The sequence below is a fragment of the Oncorhynchus masou genome, chromosome 14, assembly GCF_036934945.1.
Source record: "Oncorhynchus masou masou isolate Uvic2021 chromosome 14, UVic_Omas_1.1, whole genome shotgun sequence".
Classification (NCBI taxonomy): Eukaryota; Metazoa; Chordata; class Actinopteri; order Salmoniformes; family Salmonidae; genus Oncorhynchus; species Oncorhynchus masou.
Window position 1 is genome coordinate 23,563,341 of NC_088225.1, and position 20,159 is coordinate 23,583,499.

A 20,159-nucleotide genomic window follows, 5' to 3' on the forward strand; every position below is an offset into this window, starting at 1 on the left:
TAGAGGGAAGTTAGAGGGAGGTTAGAGGGAGGTCAGAGGGAGGTCAGAGGGAAGTTAGAGGGAGGTCAGAGGGAGGTCAGAGGGAGGTTAGAGGGAGGTTAGAGGGAGGTTAGAGGGACTAGTAGCATTGGTGGTAGTCGAACCATAGTGCAACATGGGGCTGATAGAAGGCCCAGAGGTCAAGGATCAAAGGTCAGGGAGTGAGGGGTCATAGAGGGACTGAGGGAGGAACCAGTTAGCTCCGGGAGTTATGATTCTTCAGGCTGTCTGAGCGCCTCACTCTGTCCTCCGGGGTATTTCTGTACCAGCTCCTGACAGACTTAGATTGACAGACAGAGAGAGGGGAGAGATGGGGTGATTTTTATTCATTCTAAATTAAAATTGTAGTATTTATTTTTTATGAGTTAAGGAATTAAAGAAGAAGGGGAGAGAAATAAAGAGAGGGGGAGAAGTAGAGAAATGTTGGAGACTGTACTCACCCATGTCGGTTTAGCTGACCTGGGACAGAGGCATTCTGACCCTGACTTGGCTTCAGGATCCTGAGGGGGAGAGAGAGTGATGAGAAGTATAGGAGACAGTAAGATATGTGATGTATAGGAGACAGTAAGAGTTGTGAAGTATAGGAGACAGTAAGAGATGTGAAGTATAGGAGACAGTAAGATATGTGATGTATAGGAGACAGTAAGAGTTGTGAAGTATAGGAGACAGTAAAGAGATGTGAAGTATAGGAGACAGTAAGAGATGTGACATATAGGAGACAGTAAAGAGATGTGAAGTATAGGAGACAGTAAGAGTCACTTATGTGCAGTCAGTAGGGGGCAGCACTGTTCTGTACCTGTTAGTGGGAGACAGTAAGAGATTCTTCTGTACTTTCCTGGACAGTAAGAGATTGTCCTGGAGACTCACCCACCCTGAGAGAACAGAACCATACACATCAGAATAATTATGATTTTATCTCCGTAAACATTCCTATAATCCAAGACTCCCATCTCTCTGTCCCCTCTGGTTAGGAATTTCAAATATTGTGATATTACAATACATTCAATTTCAGTTTTTGACAGAGACAGACATACAGAGAATGACATATAGTGACAGAGACAGACATACAGATAATGACATATAGTGACAGAGACAGACATACAGATAATGACATATAGTGACAGAGACAGACATACAGAGAATGACATATAGTGACAGAGACAGACATACAGAGAATGACATATAGTGACAGAGACAGACATACAGAGAATGACATATAGTGACAGAGACAGACATACATAGAATGACATATAGTGACAGAGACAGACATACAGAGAATGACATATAGTGACAGAGACAGACATACAGATAATGACATATAGTGACAGAGACAGACATACAGAGAATGACATATAGTGACAGAGACAGACATACAGAGAACGACATATAGTGACAGTGACAGACATACAGAGAATGACATATAGTGACAGAGACAGACATACAGATAATGACATATAGTGACAGAGACAGACATACAGATAATGACATATAGTGACAGAGACAGACATACAGAGAATGACATATGACATATAGTGACAGAGACAGACATACAGAGAATGACATATAGTGACAGAGACAGACATACAGAGAATGACATATAGTGACAGAGACAGACATACAGAGAATGACATATAGTGACAGAGACAGACATACAGAGAATGACATATAGTGACAGAGACAGACATACAGAGAATGACATATAGTGACAGAGACAGACATACAGAGAATGACATATAGTGACAGAGACAGACATACAGAGAATGACATATAGTGACAGAGACAGACATACAGAGAATGACATATAGTGACAGAGACAGACATACAGAAACGACATATAGTGACAGTGACAGAGAGTAAGGAAAAAGAGAGAAACATTAACACACACACATAAACAGACAGACACACACTCATAAATGGACAGAGAGAGAGTCGGGCACAGACAGAGACAGAGGATTTGTGTAACCAAGGTCGTGTGTCTCTGCATCTCCCGTGGCAACAGCCTATCAGGCATCTCTGCCTGGCGCTGAGCACTATTGACTGGCCAGTCCACTAACACCACTGTTAACGCCCCTGAACACCGAACACTGATTGGTCTCACACAGCCTTCTGCAGGGCTGGAGGTCAGCCTGTCGATTCCCTCCCATCACTAAACACAGACTCTAATAGAGTGTTCAGCACTAAGCTGAAAGGGTAGCAGACATAGGATAGGAATCCAGCTCCAACTGGGCTGACAGAGTTCAGCTGAGTCTCATCCATGTCGGCACCCAATGTTCTAATCTACGACAAACACATTCTATGCAAAGGAACAAGAATGTTGCTGTTGTGCAATGTATGTTGCTCATTAACATCCATATAGGGCCCCGGTCAAAAGAAGTGCTCTACTGAATAGTGTGCCATTTGGGATGAAGCCCTACGCACATTAAGATGTCATCCGCTACATTTGTTCATTTTAAATGACTGCACAGGGAGTCCTACGAATGACCTTGACAAAATGGCAAATCACCCTACACTTTATCCCACTAGCTACCTCTCACACTGCACCTCTCGGAAAACATTAGTCAGCCACGCTGTGCATTGTTATGACTGAAAGTGGGAGTGTGATCACATTAGAAGCCCACTCTTCCTGTTTTGGTTGGATTTCCAAGGTTGCAGTTTTCTTAATGGGAGGTGCCATCTGGTGGCGGTAACGCCACACTGCACTCTGGAGGAAGGTCAATGATGGAGGGATGGGGGAGGGGAGAGAGAGGGGTACTGACATTCAGCAGGGAGCAGCGGTGCATTGAAGCAGCAGCCTCTCTCTCATCTCCTCTCTCCTCACTCCTCCCCTCTCCTCTCCCTCCTCTATTCTCCCCCTCCCTCCCTCCCTCCTCTATTCTCCCCTTCCCTCCCTCCCTCCTCTATTCTCCCCATCCCTCTCTCCTCTCCTCTGTGTAGACTGACAGACAAGGGTGAAAATCTGGCTGCTGATCAAAAAAGCATCACGCCCACCTCTGCCTTCCCCTCGCTCCCCCCATCTCTTTCTTCTCCTCTTCTCTCTTCACCCCCTGCCTTCCCCTCCCTTCCTCCATCTCTCTTTTCACCCCCTGCCTTCCCCTCACTCCCTCTATCTCTCCTCCCCTCTCCCTCCATCTCACCTCCCTCTCTCTCTTTTCTCCTTTCCTGTCCCTGTATCCTATCCCCCTCCATCCTCTCTTACCCTCCCACGTATAGAAGAACAGAGACAGAGACAGAGAGAGAGAGAGAGAGAGAGAGAGAGAGAGAGAGAGATAAATAGAGAGAGAGAGAGAGAGAGAGAGAGAGAGAGAGAGAGAGAGAGAAAAAAGAGAAAGAGCGAGAAAGGGAGAGAGAGAGAAAGAGGGAGAGAGAGAGGGGGGGAGAAAGACAGAGGGATAGAGAGAGAGAAATAGAGAAAGAGCGAGAAAGGGAGAGAGAGAGAAAGAGTGAGAGAGAGGGGGAGAGAGAGAGAGAGAGAGAGAGAGGAGGAAGACAGAGGGATAGAGAGAGAGAGAGAAAGAGAGAGAGAGGGAGGCTGGTGGGTCTGTGCGATGCTAATTTAGCAGACTGAGCAGCCTAATCAGAGAGCAGTAGAGATACACAGACACAATCCCAGGCACAACCCCCCCCCCCTCCCACCAGGTCTCCATGGAACTCTGCCTCTGTTCTCTGCTCCTCTGCTCTCCTCCTCTCACTATTCTACAACACAGACACAGACACCAGCAGGAGGGATGGAGGAAGGAAAGGAGGGAGGAAGGGAGCAATCTCACATGGGCAGGGAACTGCTGCACACACAGGCCCACACACGCACACGCACACAGGCACACACACACACGGGCACACACACACAGGCACACACACACAAACAGTCACACACACACAGGCACAGACACAGAGGCACATACACACACAGGCAAACGCACACACACAAGGACACATACACACAGGCACCCACACACAGGCACACACACACACACACACACACACACACACACACACACACACACACACACACACACACACACACACACACACACACAGGCAAGCGCACACACAACAGGCAGACATATACACAGGCACACACAAACAGCAGGCACATATCACACAAAAACGTATGAACATTGTGAATGTTCACAAACACACACACACACACACACACTCACAACACATATTACACACACAGTAGGAGACAAACAGAGGCTGTTTTTGTGTTCTCTGCAGATGTGTAGAAACAAAAGGAGAGCAGCGGGCCGTTACATCACAGAGAGACTCAGAGATACAAAGAGAATGAGAAAGGGAGACAGAGACTACATATATAGAGAGAAGAGAGAGAATATGGAGAGCGACAGAAGAGAAAGAGAATACTGAGAGACAGAGGGAGAGAGATTCAGCAAGAGAAAGAGAGAGGGAGGGAGAGAGATTCAGAAAGAGAAAGAGGGAGGGGGGGAGAGATTCAGAAAGAGAAAGAGAGAGGGAGGGAGAGAGATTCAGAAAGAGAAAGAGGGAGGGGGGGAAAGATTCAGAAAGAGAAAGAGGGAGGGGGGGAGAGATTCAGAAAGAGAAAGAGAGAGGGAGGGAGAGAGATTCAGAAAGAGAAAGAGGGAGGGGGGGAGAGATTCAGAAAGAGAAAGAGAGAGGGAGGGAGAGAGATTCAGAAAGAGAAAGAGGGAGGGAGAGAGATTCAGAAAGAGAAAGAGGGAGGGGGGGAGATATTCAGAAAGAGAAAGAGAAAGAGAGAGATGGAGGGAGAGGAATAGAAAGAGAGAGCGAGAGAGAGAGAGAAGAGAGAGAGAGAGAGAGCGAGAGAGAGAGAGAGAGAGAGAGAGAGAGAGAGAGAAAGAGAGAGAGAGAGAGGGAGAGGAATAGAAAGAGAGAGAGAGAGAGAGAGAGAGAGAGAGAGAGAGATTCAGCAAGAGAAAGAGAGAGGGAGAGAGAGATTCAGCAAGAGAAAGAGAGAGGGAGGGAGAGGAATAGAAAGAGAGAGAGAGAGAGAGAGAGAGAGAGAGAGAGAGAGAGAGAGAGAGAGACTGCCGAGGATAAGGGGGGAAGCACCACACCGATGTAATTAGTTGGTGTTCCCACCTTGTCATTCACAGGAGCCAGTTCACTGGCCAGCTGCATCCTCCATCCTCCACTACCGCACACTGCAGCTAGCTTTCATGTCTACAGTTGTGCAGAACCACACACACACACCAGCGCGCAAGCACACACATTGCAGCTTTCATGTTAGCTCAGAGCAGAGACTCAGGCACACAGACACTGCAGCTTTCATGTTTGCAGTGACCATGACAATTAAAGGTCCCATTCTGCGCTGGCCATGGAGAATAACACACACATTGCAGTGCTGTGAGTGCTGGTGCGTTCTATTTCAGCAGGCATGAGTACATATGTCCAGAGAGAGAGAGAGAGACCTACTGAACATGCAAACAGTATGACACAACACACACAGATCACCCAAACACTCTCAAAAGCACAATATTCATTTTTTTCATATATAACATTATATTTGTGCACGTGTTTCGAAGTGAACAGCAATCGCCTTCATACATAATTTGTCTTTGTCTTCCAGGCTTTGTAAAATAGAGCACTACCCAGCCCCAGTGAGCATCACCTATGCAGTACGACAGACAGACAGACAGATAGGACATCCCTCCACCCAAACCTGATGATGATGAGTCATGATGAGACGTCATGACGGACAGACGCATCAGCCAATGGGGACGGCTGGGGATCCTCTGAGGCACCACCGATGGCAGCAATACAGACACAAGACAGCAGGTCCCTCAGAGCAACCCCCGTAACTCCTGGCAACGGCACTGCTTTATCTCAGCCACCCCTGATAACCAGACAGAGAGACAGAGAGACAGAGAGAGGGACTGCATTGTCTGTCTGACAGACAGTCTCCTTCACGGAGAGACGGACTGCGGTGTTTTGAGAGAGTCTTTCACAGCCCTGTCTGTCTGTGTCTGGAGTCTAGACACCTGGCAGCCATGGTTACTTAGAGACCACCCCTCCAGAGAAAGAGGGGGAGAGAGAGGGGGAGAGACAGGGAGATGTTTTAAATTCATGCTGCACTGTTCTGCCTCCGGAACGGTCGCTATCATTTTTGGACACCTGGTGGATTGCGATTGGCCAGAATAGGCCCCCTCCGGCTATGCTGTCCGAGTTCCAGGTCGCGGTGTGTGTATGACATCAACTGTGTGTGTGTGTGACATGGACTGCGTGTGTGTGTGTGCTTGTACAAGGAAGGGAACGAGCGTGTTCCAATTCAAGATGTCATGCGTCAAAAGAAGCCGCCCCTCCCCTGGATGTATCTCAATGTGCGCTTAAGTGTTATAAAAATGTACATTGCGTGTTTTAACAGATTGTAAATATGATTCTGATATTGACAGAAAGAAGAAATGACGGTATTAGAATATAACGCTCTTCTTCCGGTATGTATTTTGATGTGCATATTACGGCTATACGACACCATTGAGTCAGCGTTGGTATCTGTCCCGCTTTGTGTTCAATTAAACATTTTTATAAAAATAAAGGTTTCAATATTCACACTAGCGTACTACTTTAGAATGCATGCCTTATACATTGCTCCATTCTAAGTGGGTAGTGTGCTAATTTGGATATTGGGGGGGGGGGGGGTCAAAACTCTGGAGGTCACCGAGTCGAAGTTCAGACGTGTGCTCATACAACATGATGTACAGTAGACGCCACATCATCACCATAAAGGTTAAAGGTCAGGGCTTAGGGCCCGGCCGGCATCATCTCACATCTCATGTCATCTCATCTCACCACAGTTCTTCATCAATATCTCTGTCCATCATCTCCATCACCAATGGCTGCTGTCTCCATAAAAATGAACAAGTATTCGACTCCAATAGATTCTTAGTCCTACACGACTTGAGTTCTCAGCACCATAGAGCTGAATCAACCGTACAGAGACTCAAATATGTCATAATATGGACACCGTACAGTAACACAGTCCTCCCCATTAAATGGGGAACCGTGACTGTTGTACGGTGTCCGTATTCGGACTGTTTCAGTTTTCTGACTCCACATCAAGTGTGTCTCTCTCATTCCTTTCTCTGTATGTGGCACTCACAGTAGCGTAGCCTGTTCCCCTTACTGCAGCATTCTCACACACACAGACAGCCTCTTTAGGGTTTAGTGTACAGTACTTCAGTACTACTATAGGGTGTAGTGTACAGTACTTCAGTACTACTTTAGGATGTAGTGTACAGTACTTTAGTACTTCATATCAGTGGACACATACAGTATTAGGGCGTACAGTACAGACAAGAGCAAAGCATCACACCACAAACCTCTTCTTCTTCTGATTATTGATTATGATGCTCTCATTATTTAATGGTGTATATAAGTATTTGATGCTGTTTAAATGTAAGATGTGATGTACTAATATAATTGTGTATAGTATTTCCTAGAGATGTTTATTTTCTATAAAATGAATATGTTATTGCTTATAAAAATGTTATTAAAAGAATCCATTCAGAAAAGAGACTTTTGGGAATGTCACTCGTTCTAAGTTGAGCATGCAGTGTTTTTTATTGTTCATGTTTTCATTGTTTGAATCGATGACACTACAACATCAATTTGTGTGAAATGTTTTTGTAACGCCAATGTCAAATATACCAGCACCTTTCAACGCTGCCCAGACCAAGGACTGTTCTTTTTTCTCATCTTCTTCCAAATCTGCACTGACACACAGACACACATTTGTGATCATTAATGACAGACTGTGAGGACAGAAATACAGATGTAAGAATAGGACATGTCATGACACACAAAGGTGCACACACACACACACACACACACACACACACACACACACACACACACACACACACACACACACACACACACACACACACACACACACACACACACACACACACACACACACACACACACACACACCAAGGTTATCATAGTTTAGTTGTTTTATATTCAAGTGTATTTCTAGAATTTAGCTTTTTATTTTAAATTCAGTTTAGTTTCAGTTCATTTCCAAACCTGCTAGTTTTGATTTACTTTTAGTTGTATCAACATATTTCTATTCGCTGTTATATTATTCTGTTTCGATTTTCAGTGTTAAGGACAGAAAGCATGCGTTGGAGCAGCAGCAATACATAAGGTCATGGGTCAGGTCATAAGTTAGGTCCGGTTTCTAAAATAAAGTCAATCTCAATGTGACTTGGATTGAAAAAGAAAGAGCGCTGAGACTGGTGCAAAACGTATGTTGTAAACACTCTAAACCATGTTTACACCAATCCAATGCTTTTTAACTTTAGTAGCACATGTAAGAAGAATGCCATGTTTCCCTGTTAGCTAGCTATGTTTCCCTGTTAGCTAGCCATGTTTCCCTGTTAGCTAGCTATGTTTCCCTGTTAGCTAGCTATGTTTCCCTGTTAGCGAGCCATGTTTCCCTGTTAGCTAGCTATGTTTCCCTGTTAGCTAGCCATGTTTCCCTGTTAGCTAGCCATGTTTCCCTGTTAGCTAGCTATGTTTCCCTGTTAGCTAGCCATGTTTCCCTGTTAGCTAGCCATGTTTCCCTGTTAGCTAGTGATAACTACACTGTAAAGGGCTTGCTGTGGATTTGACAGTAACTAACAGGCAGCAAAGTGGCAAGTAAGTTACTGTATTTCATATTGTAGTACACCTACTGTAATCTAAACACAGTATCAAAGCAAGTACTGTGTAATAACACAGTATAATACCGTAGAATGATGAATGCATGAATAATTGACTGGATGAATGAGATACGTTTTACATTATAACATGGAATTGGTACAATCAGGTTGGGTGAAGAGTCAGGTGTTTACACGTTACAGCATATCAATAAATATTTGGTGCTACCTGTATTCTTGCCAGCTGTCACTCAAATGGCAAAGGGCTGAAGCTCATTGGCTAGGACCAATGCTTGACATGGGCAGGAGTACCGGCATCTCAAATGTTCTAATTCTTGAATTCCTGCACCTCTTATTAGCTCAACAGTATTGTGGTGTTCCTGCACCTCTTATTAGCTCTACAGTATTGTGGCGCTCCTGCACCTCTTATTAGCTCAACAGTATTGTGGAGTTCCTGCACCTCTTATTAGCTCAACAGTATTGTGGTGCTCCTGCACCTCTTATTAGCTCAACAGTATTGTGGAGTTCCTGCACCTCTTATTAGCTCAACAGTATTGTGGAGCTCCTGCACCTCTTATTAGCTCAACAGTATTGTGGTGCTCCTGCACCTCTTATTAGCTCAACAGTATTGTGGTGCTCCTGCACCTCTTATTAGCTCTACAGTATTGTGGTGCTCCTGCACCTCTTATTAGCTCAACAGTATTGTGGTGTTCCTGCACCTCTTATTAGCTCAACAGTATTGTGGAGCTCCTGCACCTCTTATTAGCTCAACAGTATAGTGGAGCTCCTGCACCTCTTATTAGCTCAACAGTATTGTGGTGCTCCTGCACCTCTTATTAGCTCAACAGTATTGTGGTGCTCCTGCACCTCTTATTAGCTCAACAGTATTGTGGTGCTCCTGCACCTCTTATTAGCTCAACAGTATTGTGGAGTTCCTGCACCTCTTATTAGCTCAACAGTATTGTGGTGCTCCTGCACCTCTAACTCAACAGTATTGTGGTGCTCCTGCACCTCTTATTAGCTCAACAGTATTGTGGAGTTCCTGCACCTCTTATTAGCTCAACAGTATTGTGGTGCTCCTGCACCTCTAACTCAACAGTATTGTGGTGCTCCTGCACCTCTTATTAGCTCAACAGTATTGTGGCGCTCCTGCACCTCTTATTAGCTCAACAGTATTGTGGAGCTCCTGCACCTCTTATTAGCTCAACAGTATTGTGGAGCTCCTGCACATAAATGTAAACAAAACTGGCACCCGAAATGAGTACTGGCACCTATTTCAGTCCAAGTCAAGCACAGGCTATAACTGTAATTGCTAGGGGGCTGGCCCTCACGGGGGAAACATTTTGGGAAATGGTGGAGCACAGTTCTAGGAAAAACAGTTGCTTTCAAACTCGGGATTTGCTGGCTAATTGAGGTAAGACTAATTCTGCATGTATGAACTACACATTGACACATCCAGCCCAAAGCGGGAGATTTAAAAAATACTTAGTAATCGCCAAAGTTCAGGTGCATGTCTTTCTGACAGCCACTACAGGGCAAAACAGATTTTAAAAAAGACATGGAAAAATTAAAGTTTTAAGACTTGCTGCCACTCTAATCTGTCCCCTATGTTAAATCGATGGGGCATTACTACCACATACCAGTTAAATTGGTACAGCACTCTTAATATAGCCTCCTGTAAGACACTCCTCAAAATAAGACAGAAACAACAATACCACTCGTGGTCAAAATGTTTTCAACCCACCAAAAATGCCATATGCAGCAATTACCCCCCCCACACACACACACACACACAAAATGTTCCCACAATGCACCATAATTGACAGCATGCTGCAGTAAAACTTTCACAGTATTTTACTGCTGATAATAGCCCAAATGACTGTATTAATGCTAGTTTTATGTTAGTGTGGTGCAGAGCCTGTGAGCAGGGTTGTGGGTGGAAATCCTGTTCATGGCTCTCTTATGGAGGGGTGCTTGTCCACCGCTCTGTGCTCCATGTCCTTTCCCAGCCTCAGCTAAAAACTGCTCTGTGCCCCGGAGAGTGAAAAACACAGTGTAACGGCTGGAAGAAGGTGAGGACCAAAGTGCAGTGTGGTACGTGTTCATCATTTATCGAATAGAACTGAATACTAAATACAAAACAACAAAAGAACAACCGAAACAGCTCTGTCAGGTGCAAAACACACTAAACAGAAAATAACTACCCACAACCCATAGTGGGAAAACAGGCTGCCTAAGTATGGTTCTCAATCAGAGACAACGATTGCCAGCTGCCTCTGATTGGGAACCATACCAGGCCAAACACATAAAAATACAAAACCTAGACTACAAAACATAGAATGCCCACCCCAACTCACTCCCTGACCAAACTAAAACAGAGACATAAAAAAGGAACTAAGGTCAGGACGTGACAGTACCCCCCCAAGGTGCGGACTCCGGCCGCAAAACCGAAACCCATAGGGGAGGGTCTGGGGGGGCATCTGTCCGCGGTGGCGGCTCTGGCGCGGGACATGGACCCCACTCCACCTTAGTCTGGGCCCACTTCAGTGGCGCCTTTGGAGCGCCGACCCTTGCCGCCGACCCCGGACTGGGGACCCTTTCAGCGGGCCCCGAATAGACGGGAGACTCTGGCAGCGCCGGAGTGAAGGGAGGCTCTGTAGCTCCAGCCTTTGGGAATCTCGAGCCAACCTCCAGTCAAATTGGGCGAGCTCCGCTCCAGCTCCGGTCTCGACCTGTATGTAGTGTGGTGACAGCAATGCACAACATCTCCATCTCCTGGACGACTTTACCCACCAGATTCAGCAGCTTGACAAAACAACAAAAAACATGGATTTTGCCCGAAAACATTTTTTTTTAAATTTCATGATGGTTTTTATTTTATTTAGTTCGTTTTGGAGTCAAATATAGAACTATACTGATTTCAAACTGGTTTGTTAATTATTTTATTTCAGTTTACTAATTGTTTTTCATGATTAGTTTTCATTTTGACACTTTTATAATAACATTTATTTGGCAGGGGCTTATATTTGTCCTATTTCACACATATACACATGTGTAATAATACCCATGTGTAAATTAACCCAGGCAGTAAACCCACTGTTCCTAGGCCGTCATTGGAATTAAGAATTTGTTCTTAATTAACTGACTTGCCTAGTTAAATAAAGGTTCAATTAAATGTTTTTTTTGCATAACCCACTCTCCCTGAGACACCCTCTGAGAGTGGGGTCACAGCCAGGGTCAGCCATTATCAACAGCGACCCTGGAGCAATTAGGGTTAAGTGCCTTTCTCAAGGGAACATCAGATTTTCTTGTAGAATCAGGGATTAGGACTAGCAACAGTTGGGTAGTTTCAGTTTCTCCCCCCCCCTCCCCCCACACCCCCATCAAAGCACCACAAGAGACCCTGAGGCATTTCGTTACAAAATTGTGTTTTTATTTACATATCCAGGAATAAACCAATGAGCAAAGAAGGAGAAAGACAGGAAAGGAAAGAAACTAAATAATAATAATACTACATGTTCAGATGTGGTTGCGATGATTTAACACAGTCACACCACAGACTGACCCAACACACTGGGAAGGAATCATCAGTCCAGTGTCCCTCAGTCAGTCATTTACAATGATACACTATTACAAACTAGCATGTCCTGGGATAAACACAACAAAAGCATGCTAAAGAACCAAATGGGGTTTTACAGTCTTCTGAAAACAAAAACTGGTTCTGGAACAGGGTTGTACACACACACAACTCTTTCACTCTTTTTAACATATGGGTCCTGTTCAAAAGTAGCACACGTTTTAAAAACGTTTTTCAACGGAAAACAAAAATGACAGTTTTTTTATTGGACAAGAACAACCCATTTTCTTCCATTTGGGGCCTAGTGAACAGGACCCAGGGGCCTGACTACAGGAGGGTGTGGCAGCCTCGCTACAGGCCTTCTTTTGAAGAAGAGATGATAATAACAAGAGTCAATTAAATCATGAGATCCAGAAATACTAGATGAGACTCGGGCTCTTTTGTAAGCTATTGGTCTTGAACTGAGTGACTTGGGGGGGGGGGGTCACCACCATAGAAATAGAATTACTAGAATGGACATTCCCATTAAAGTCAATGTTCTGTTATGGGTGGCCCAGAGGCTCAACCCTAGACTGGAGCCTATCACTCGAGGACTCAACACCTCTCTTTCTGATATCATCATAATGGCAGCACATACCTTGCGCAATAGTGCAAACGCTCACATGAGTCTGATGACAATATTGAATGGTCTTTGACACTCCTTGGCCCCAAAAGCACATGGACGCAGTCCCCTTTTTTGATACACTTAATCTATGTTTGTTGCCATAGTTGGTAAGTAACACATACCAAATGGCACCCTATTCCCTTTTGGGGTGCACTACTTTTGACTAGGGTCTATAGGAAGTAGTGCACTATATAGAGAATAGGGTGCCATTTGAGATTCATCCATTGGACCCCAAGCCTCTGCCTATACTACACAATGAGGGTGGAAAGTAATAATGATCACCTGGCCAATGGAAAATACTGATCAGCAGAACAAATCTCAGACAGATTATAAATACATTGTAAAATATATACACAGCAACAACAATAAAGAAAATAATATGAAAAGGAAAAGCTACAATATTACACAACTCCTCAAATACAGCCCCTCTGGGCCAGTGCAGATTAAAAGAAGTGACAGAAATGCAACATTTCAGACCATCGCAGATAGAAACACAACGTATAGATCTGTCATGGTCCTCTTTTCAACATGATAGAGAAAACCGTCTGCTCTATACGATGTATTTCAATTTTTTTCTGAAATGTTGTGCTCCTCAAAAAGACCAGCCTGTCCCAATGCAGTTTGCTCCTCCCACCGCAGCCAATCAAACAGACAGCCACTCTCTAAACACACCAATCACAACAGAGTGCTTCGCTTTGTAAGGTGCATCGTCCAATCAAAACATGGGGCTAGCAGTGTACAACTGCAGGTAAAAACCTTTCCCCTTCTCTCTCACACACACACACACACACACACACACACACACACACACACTCCCAGCCATCACACCTTCACAGTCCTGCAGAGGGCGCCAGAACCCCACCCTGTGGACACACTGCCACTACAGTGCATTTCACGCAGGGAAATAGAAAAGAAACAGAAACGTGAACCTATATATCCTGGTGGATGATGACAAGCTTACATGACAGATCATGTCAACAATGTCAACAACAACACTTTACTGGGGTAAAGTCCTCCCCTGCTAAACTGTCACTCTGAGAGCTGTCTACTGACAGGTGATATGAAACTAATGGCAGGTAACTGTCAGGTATGTTTATTTGTCTGTCTGTATGCCTGATATGATTCTCAATGTCTAGTTAGACTGTCTGTATGTCTGTTCGTCAGCTGCAGGCCAAATGCCAAAAACCTCCTTCATCCATTTGTGTGTGTGTGTGTGTGTGGGGGTGGGGCTGGTCTCTCTGCATCGCTCTGTATCGTCTAGGCAGAGGTGACAGTGGTGCCGCTGCCAAGCTTAATGATCATCTGCTGGCAGTCGTGGAGGGTGCGCTTGTCCCCCAGCTTCTCCAGTGTCCGGGCAGCGTCCGCCAGCATGCCCACCCGCTGGCCCGGTGCCGACAGGAAGGAGGGGGGCAGGTAGCGACACGCCAACATCACCGCCTCAGCCTGCTCCCTCTGGCCAGGACGCATCTCACACTCCTCTGTAGAATCACACACACACACAGACAGTGAGTTGTGGGGATACAGAGGGATACCACACAGATAACACTCATACCGCGCCATGTCCCTTTCCACCTCATTATGAAAGGCTTAAAAAGGGCACACAACACACAGAACTTCCAACCTTTCTCACACACGCAAACTACAAAAAACCCTCCCTGCAGTTACCCGTCTTGGCTCCGGGGGTGGCTCTGCGTCTGAGCGAGCGGTCCAGAAGCTGATGTGTTCGCGTGGGACTGGCCCCAGCCATCAGCCTGGCGGTTGCCTCATGAAGAAACAACTGAGAGGGAGAGAGAACAGTGTTTGATGAGTGAGAAGTCAGAAATCTACCTAGAACAACCTGTGTCCATATACATGTATGTGCCCGTGTCTACATGTGTATGTATGTCTTCCTCCACGTCCTACCCTGCGCATGGCGGGCCTGAAGCTCTGGGCCAGCTTCCTGAGGGAGGAGAGGTCCTGCTGGAAGCCATGCAGCTCGGCCGGGGAGGCCTGCAAGGAGAGACCCCCGGGACTGGAGCTCTGCTGCAGACGCCACACGTTAGTCCGCATCACCAGCAGCAGGTCACACAGCAGTAACTGGACCACCTGGGGAGAGAGAAAGAGGGAGACAGAGAAAGACCGAGAGAAAACGAGAGAGAGAGAGAGAGAGAGAGAGAGAAGCAAACCTTATGGTGTGCGTATAGAAAAGGACATTAGTTTGAAAGGCAGTAACAGTGTGTCAGGGTGTACTGATGTCTCCTGCCCATTGTGCTGTTTGGGGCCCAGCTCTGTCTTGCACTGCAGGAACATTGCACCCAGCTGAGAGACACATGCAATGCAACTACAATGCACCACAGCTCTGGCCATAGCTGCTGTGTGTGTGTGTGTGTGTGTGTGTGTGTGTGTACCTTGTCTAGGCTGCTGCTGTGACAGTGTGGTCCCAGGTTGAGGCTGTCTCTCAGCAGGCCGCTGGCCCTCTCACTGTGGCTCAGACTCAGCTGACAGTTCTCTGGTTTGGTCAGCATTGCGCGCACCGCTCGGAACGTGTTCAAAGACGCCTTGGGCAACGGACTCCTGAGGACACATGAACAACTCTTTTCAGAAAGGTGGTGGAGAAGAACTGGGGTAATCTGTATGACACTCCGGAATGTTCTACTACAGCTTGGTACAGTCCCTCGGCTGTGTGTGTGTGTGTGTGTACACTCACTCTGCAGTCTGTAGACTACGGGGCAGGTGCTCGGCGGCGGGGTACAGTCTCTCAGCCGCTGCGTCGTCTCCTTGGAGCCAGTTAATGATCACCACGGCAACCGACGACCACCATTTGGAATGAAGGTCACAGCCTGGAGGTCCCAGACAAGGTTTACACACAGTCAATAAAGAAAATACACACAGAGACAGGTTATTATTGGGATAGTTCCTGTAGCTGATCTAGAGATATCAACTGTAACTCTGTTGATACACAACAGCTTGCTGGGGTTAAGTTCAGGGTTATGTTTAGGGTTAAGTTTGGGGTTAGCTTTAGGATAAGGGCAAGGGTTATGTTTTGGGTGAGGCCTAGGGTTAAGTTTAGGGAAGAGTTTAGGTTTAGGGCTAGGTTTAAATGTATGTTGAAGGTTAGAGGATGTTGACATGATGTTGACAGGTTTAGAACATTATCTACAAACCATCTATGTGGGACTATCCAGACATGCTGAAACACAGACACCATCCCTTCCTTTATCTCTCTCTGTTTCACACATGATCAAATCCAGCTGCTGATGACGATCTGAGTTTCAATCTGTTCTCTGGCATGTTCCCCCTCTGGCATGGTCACACCCTGCTAATACTGCAGCTATACTGATAGCCACATCTCTCCAAGGGAGAAGACCTCCTATGCTTAACATTGGGCCAACACAGCTTTCATCAAATCAGATGGCTGATTCATCACAAAACCATTTGATGTTGCTAATTATCTCAATGATTACTTCATTGGCAAAGTGGGCAAACTTAGGCAGGAAATGCCAACAACGAACAGTGAGCCACCACATTCATACATTAAAAAAAACAATACTGAAAGAAAAGCATTGTAAGTTTGAATTTTGTAAAGTTAGTGTGGGAGAGGTGGGAAAATGATTGTCATCGATCAATAATGTCAAACCTCTTGGCATTGACAACTTAGATGGTAGGCTGTCATTGTAAATGAGAATTTGTTCTTAGCTGACTTGCCAAGTTAAATAAGGGTTAAATAAAAAATACAAATGGAAAGCTACTGAGGATGGTAGCTGACTCTATAGCCACTCCTATCTGTCATATCTTTAATCTGAGCCCAGAGGAAAGTCTTTGTCCTCAGGCCTGGAGGGAAGACAAAGTCATTCTGCTACCCAAGAGTGGTAAAGCGGACTTTACTGCTTCTAACAGCAGACCTATCAGCTTGCTGCCAGCACTTAGCAAACTGTTGAAAAAAATTTTGTGTTTGACCAAATAAACAAATTAACAACAGACTTTCAGCATGCTTATAGAGAATGGCACTCAACATGTACTCCACTGGCACAAATGACTGGCACAAAAGAAATATATAAGAAGATGATTGTGGGAGCTTTACTGTTAGATTTCAGTGCAGCCTTTGATATTATTAACCATAACCTGTTGAGAAAATGTATGCGTTAAGGCTTTTCACCCTCTGCCATATCATGAATTCAGAGCTATATCTCTAATAGAACTCAGAAGGTTTTCTTTAATTGAAGCTTCTCAAATGTAAAACATGTAAAGTGTGGTGTACCGCAGGGCAGCTCTCTAGGCCCTCTACTCTTTTCTATTTTTACCAATGACCTGCCACTGGCATTAAACAAAGCATGTGTGTCCATGTATGCTGATGATTCAACCATATACGCATCAGCAACCACAGCTAATGAAGTCACTGAAACCCTTAACAGAGTAGCAGTACATTTTGGAATGGGTGGCCAGTAATAAAGTGGTTTCTTAAACTAAGAGCATTGTATTTGGTACAAATCATTACCGAAGTTCTAGACCTCAGCTGAATCTGCTAATGAACGTTGTGGCTGTTGAACAAGTTGAGGAGACTAAATGACTTGGTGTTACCTTAGATTGTAAACTATCAGGTTCAAAACATATAGATTCAATGGTTGTAATGCTGGGGAGACGTCTGTTCGTAATAAAGAGATACTCTGCTTTTTTGACACCACACTCCACAAAGCAAGTCTTTCAGGCTCTAGTTTTCTCTTATCTTGATTATTGTCCAGTCATATGGTCAAGTGCTGTGAAGAAAGACCTAGTTAAGCTGCAGCTGGACCAGAACAGCACGGCACGTCTGGCTCTTCCTTGTAATCAGAGGGCTGATATAAATACTATGCTGCCAGTCTCTCTTGGCTAACAGTTTTTAGAATAAATATTAATGTGTTGGAAATTCCAAATTGTTTGCATAGTCAACTTAGACACAGCACTGACAGACACACACACTTCCCCCACCAGACATGACACCAGGGTTATTTTAACAGTCCCCAGGTCCAGAATAAATTCTAGGAAACGTACAGTATTATACAGAGCCATGAGTGCATGGAACTCCCTTCCATCTTATATAGCACAAGTGAACAGCAAACCTGGTTTCAAAAAACAAATAAAGCAACACCTCACGGCACAACAAATAGCTTACAATACTCTACTCAGCAAACTGGATGCAGTCTATTATAAGCCCCTTATACCCCCCACCACTGCAACCTGTATGCTCTAGTCGGCTGGCCCTCGCTACATATCCATCGCCAGACTCACTGGCTCCAGGTCATCTATACGTCTATGCTAGGTAAAGCTCCGCCTTATCTCAGCTCACTGGTCACGATAACAACACCCACCCGTAGCACGCGCTCCAGCAGGTACCTCTCACTGGTCATCCCCAAAGCCAACACCTACCTCCCCACGCCATTTGCACACACTGTATATAGACTCTTTTTCCCCTTTTTTCTTCTACTGTATTATTGACTGTATGTTTGTTTATTCCATGTGTAACTCTGTTGTTGTTTGTGTCGCACTGCTTTGCTTTATCTTGGCCAGGTCACAGTTGTGAACAAGTTCTCATTTACAACTGGCCTACCTGGTTAAATAAAAGGTGAAACACATTTTTACAAATAATAATAAAAAACACCTCTCCCCCATGTGACCTACTTTGTTGTGTGTATGTACTGACCTATGTGTAACTGATAGATGCGCGCGGGTGTGCGTACACACACACACACACACACACACACACACACACACACACACACTTTAAAATGTAAAGTATTTTGTCTGTAATGTATTTTTGGTTATGTGTCGTACCCCAGTAAGAATAGCTCCCATTGGCGTCGGCTAATGGAGATCCTAATAAATCACATCCAATCAAACGCACACTCACACAAAGAGACAGCTATGCTGACTGGGCAATCTAACACCATGCCAAGAAAAGTCTCCTTTCAAACGCTCTTCCTTCTCTAGCTACTTCTTCAAGATGATTAGAGGCTTGACAGGACTGTAGGTGGAGCGATGCAGAGGACCATGCCTTTTCACCTCCCATCTCCTCTCAGAGAAAATGAGCGAGAGAGAGAGGTGCTGAAAGGAGCGAGGCTATCTGAGGGGGCATCTCAACAGTCTAGAGTGGCTTCCTCTCCTTGTCTTTGATTGCACTGATCTGACAACACAGGGATCAGTGAAAGCAATGTCAGAAGATAGAGACATGTTACTGAAGATCAGTGTGACTGAAGGAAAGGAGATAAGAAGAGGAAGCCACTTTAGACTACAGATACACTGTCAAGTACACCCTAAATGAGAGACACCCAGTATTGTGCCTGAACTGCAGAGGTGAAACTCGGACCACAGCATATAGACACATAAATATAAGGCCAGGAGTCATACCAGTGACGGTGGCCATGTTGGATCCGATGGCGAAGGACTGGGTGTTGGCTCCGGCGGCGTCTGATGCACTAGTCAACAGCTGAAGGTACTCCAGAGCATCTGCATACTCCCTGGGGAACACACACACAGCTTAGTTACTTAAAATACTATTAGTTCTCCCTGGGGAACACACACACAGCTTAGTTAGTTAAAAGACTATTAGTTCTCCCTGGTGAACACACACATACAGCTTAGTTAGTTAAAAGACTATTAGTTCTCCCTGGGGAACACACACACAGCTTAGTTAGTTAAAAGACTATTAGTTCTCCCTGGGGTTAAAAAGACTAAGTTACTTAAAAGACTATTAGTTCTCCCTGGGGAACACACACACAGCAGCTTAAAAGACTTAGTTCTCCCTAAACACACACAGACTAAAAGACTTAGTTCTCCCTGGGGAACACACACACAGCTTAGTTACTTAAAAGACTATTAGTTCTCCCTGGGGAACACACACACAGCTTAGTTAGTTAAAATACTATTAGTTCTCCCTGGGGAACACACACAGCTTAGTTACTTAAAAGACTATTAGTTCTCCCTGGGGAACACACACACAGCTTAGTTACTTAAAAGACTATTAGTTCTCCCTGGAGAACACACACACAGCTTAGTTACTTAAAAGTATTTAAAAGACTATTAGTTCTCCCTGGGGAATTGTAGACCTCCACAAGTCTGGTTCATCCTTGGGAGCAATTTCCAAACACCTGAAGGTACCACGTTCATCTGTACAAACAATAGTATGCAAGTATAAACACCATGGACCACGCAGCCGTCATACCACTCAGGAAGGAGACGCGTTCTGTCTCCTAGAGATGAATGTACTTTGGTGTGAAAAGTGCAAATCAAT

The 20,159-nt window shown here is 45.1% G+C and overlaps 2 protein-coding genes across 4 annotated transcripts in view; one reads left to right on the plus strand and one right to left on the minus strand.

Annotated features, from left to right (window-relative positions):
• Positions 1–6,659, plus strand: part of LOC135554561 (retinoic acid-induced protein 1) — a 293,303-nt gene extending 286,644 nt beyond the window's left edge. Inside the window, 1 exon segment of the mRNA XM_064986929.1 lies at positions 5,603–6,659. Coding sequence (XP_064843001.1) covers positions 5,603–5,611 — 9 coding nt within the window. The 3' untranslated portion in view covers positions 5,612–6,659.
• Positions 6,660–12,086: 5,427 nt separating this feature from the next.
• The window catches only part of srebf1 (sterol regulatory element binding transcription factor 1), a 33,127-nt gene continuing 25,054 nt past the window's right edge, over positions 12,087–20,159 (minus strand). For all 3 annotated transcript variants that reach the window (XM_064986926.1, XM_064986925.1, XM_064986927.1), the window contains 6 exons: positions 19,277–19,386; positions 15,603–15,735; positions 15,304–15,469; positions 14,819–15,001; positions 14,582–14,693; positions 12,087–14,394 (listed from right to left, as the gene is read on the minus strand). In XM_064986926.1, coding sequence (XP_064842998.1) covers positions 14,174–14,394; positions 14,582–14,693; positions 14,819–15,001; positions 15,304–15,469; positions 15,603–15,735; positions 19,277–19,386 — 925 coding nt within the window. In that variant the 3' untranslated portion in view covers positions 12,087–14,173. The remainder of the gene's footprint in view (positions 14,395–14,581; positions 14,694–14,818; positions 15,002–15,303; positions 15,470–15,602; positions 15,736–19,276; positions 19,387–20,159) is intronic.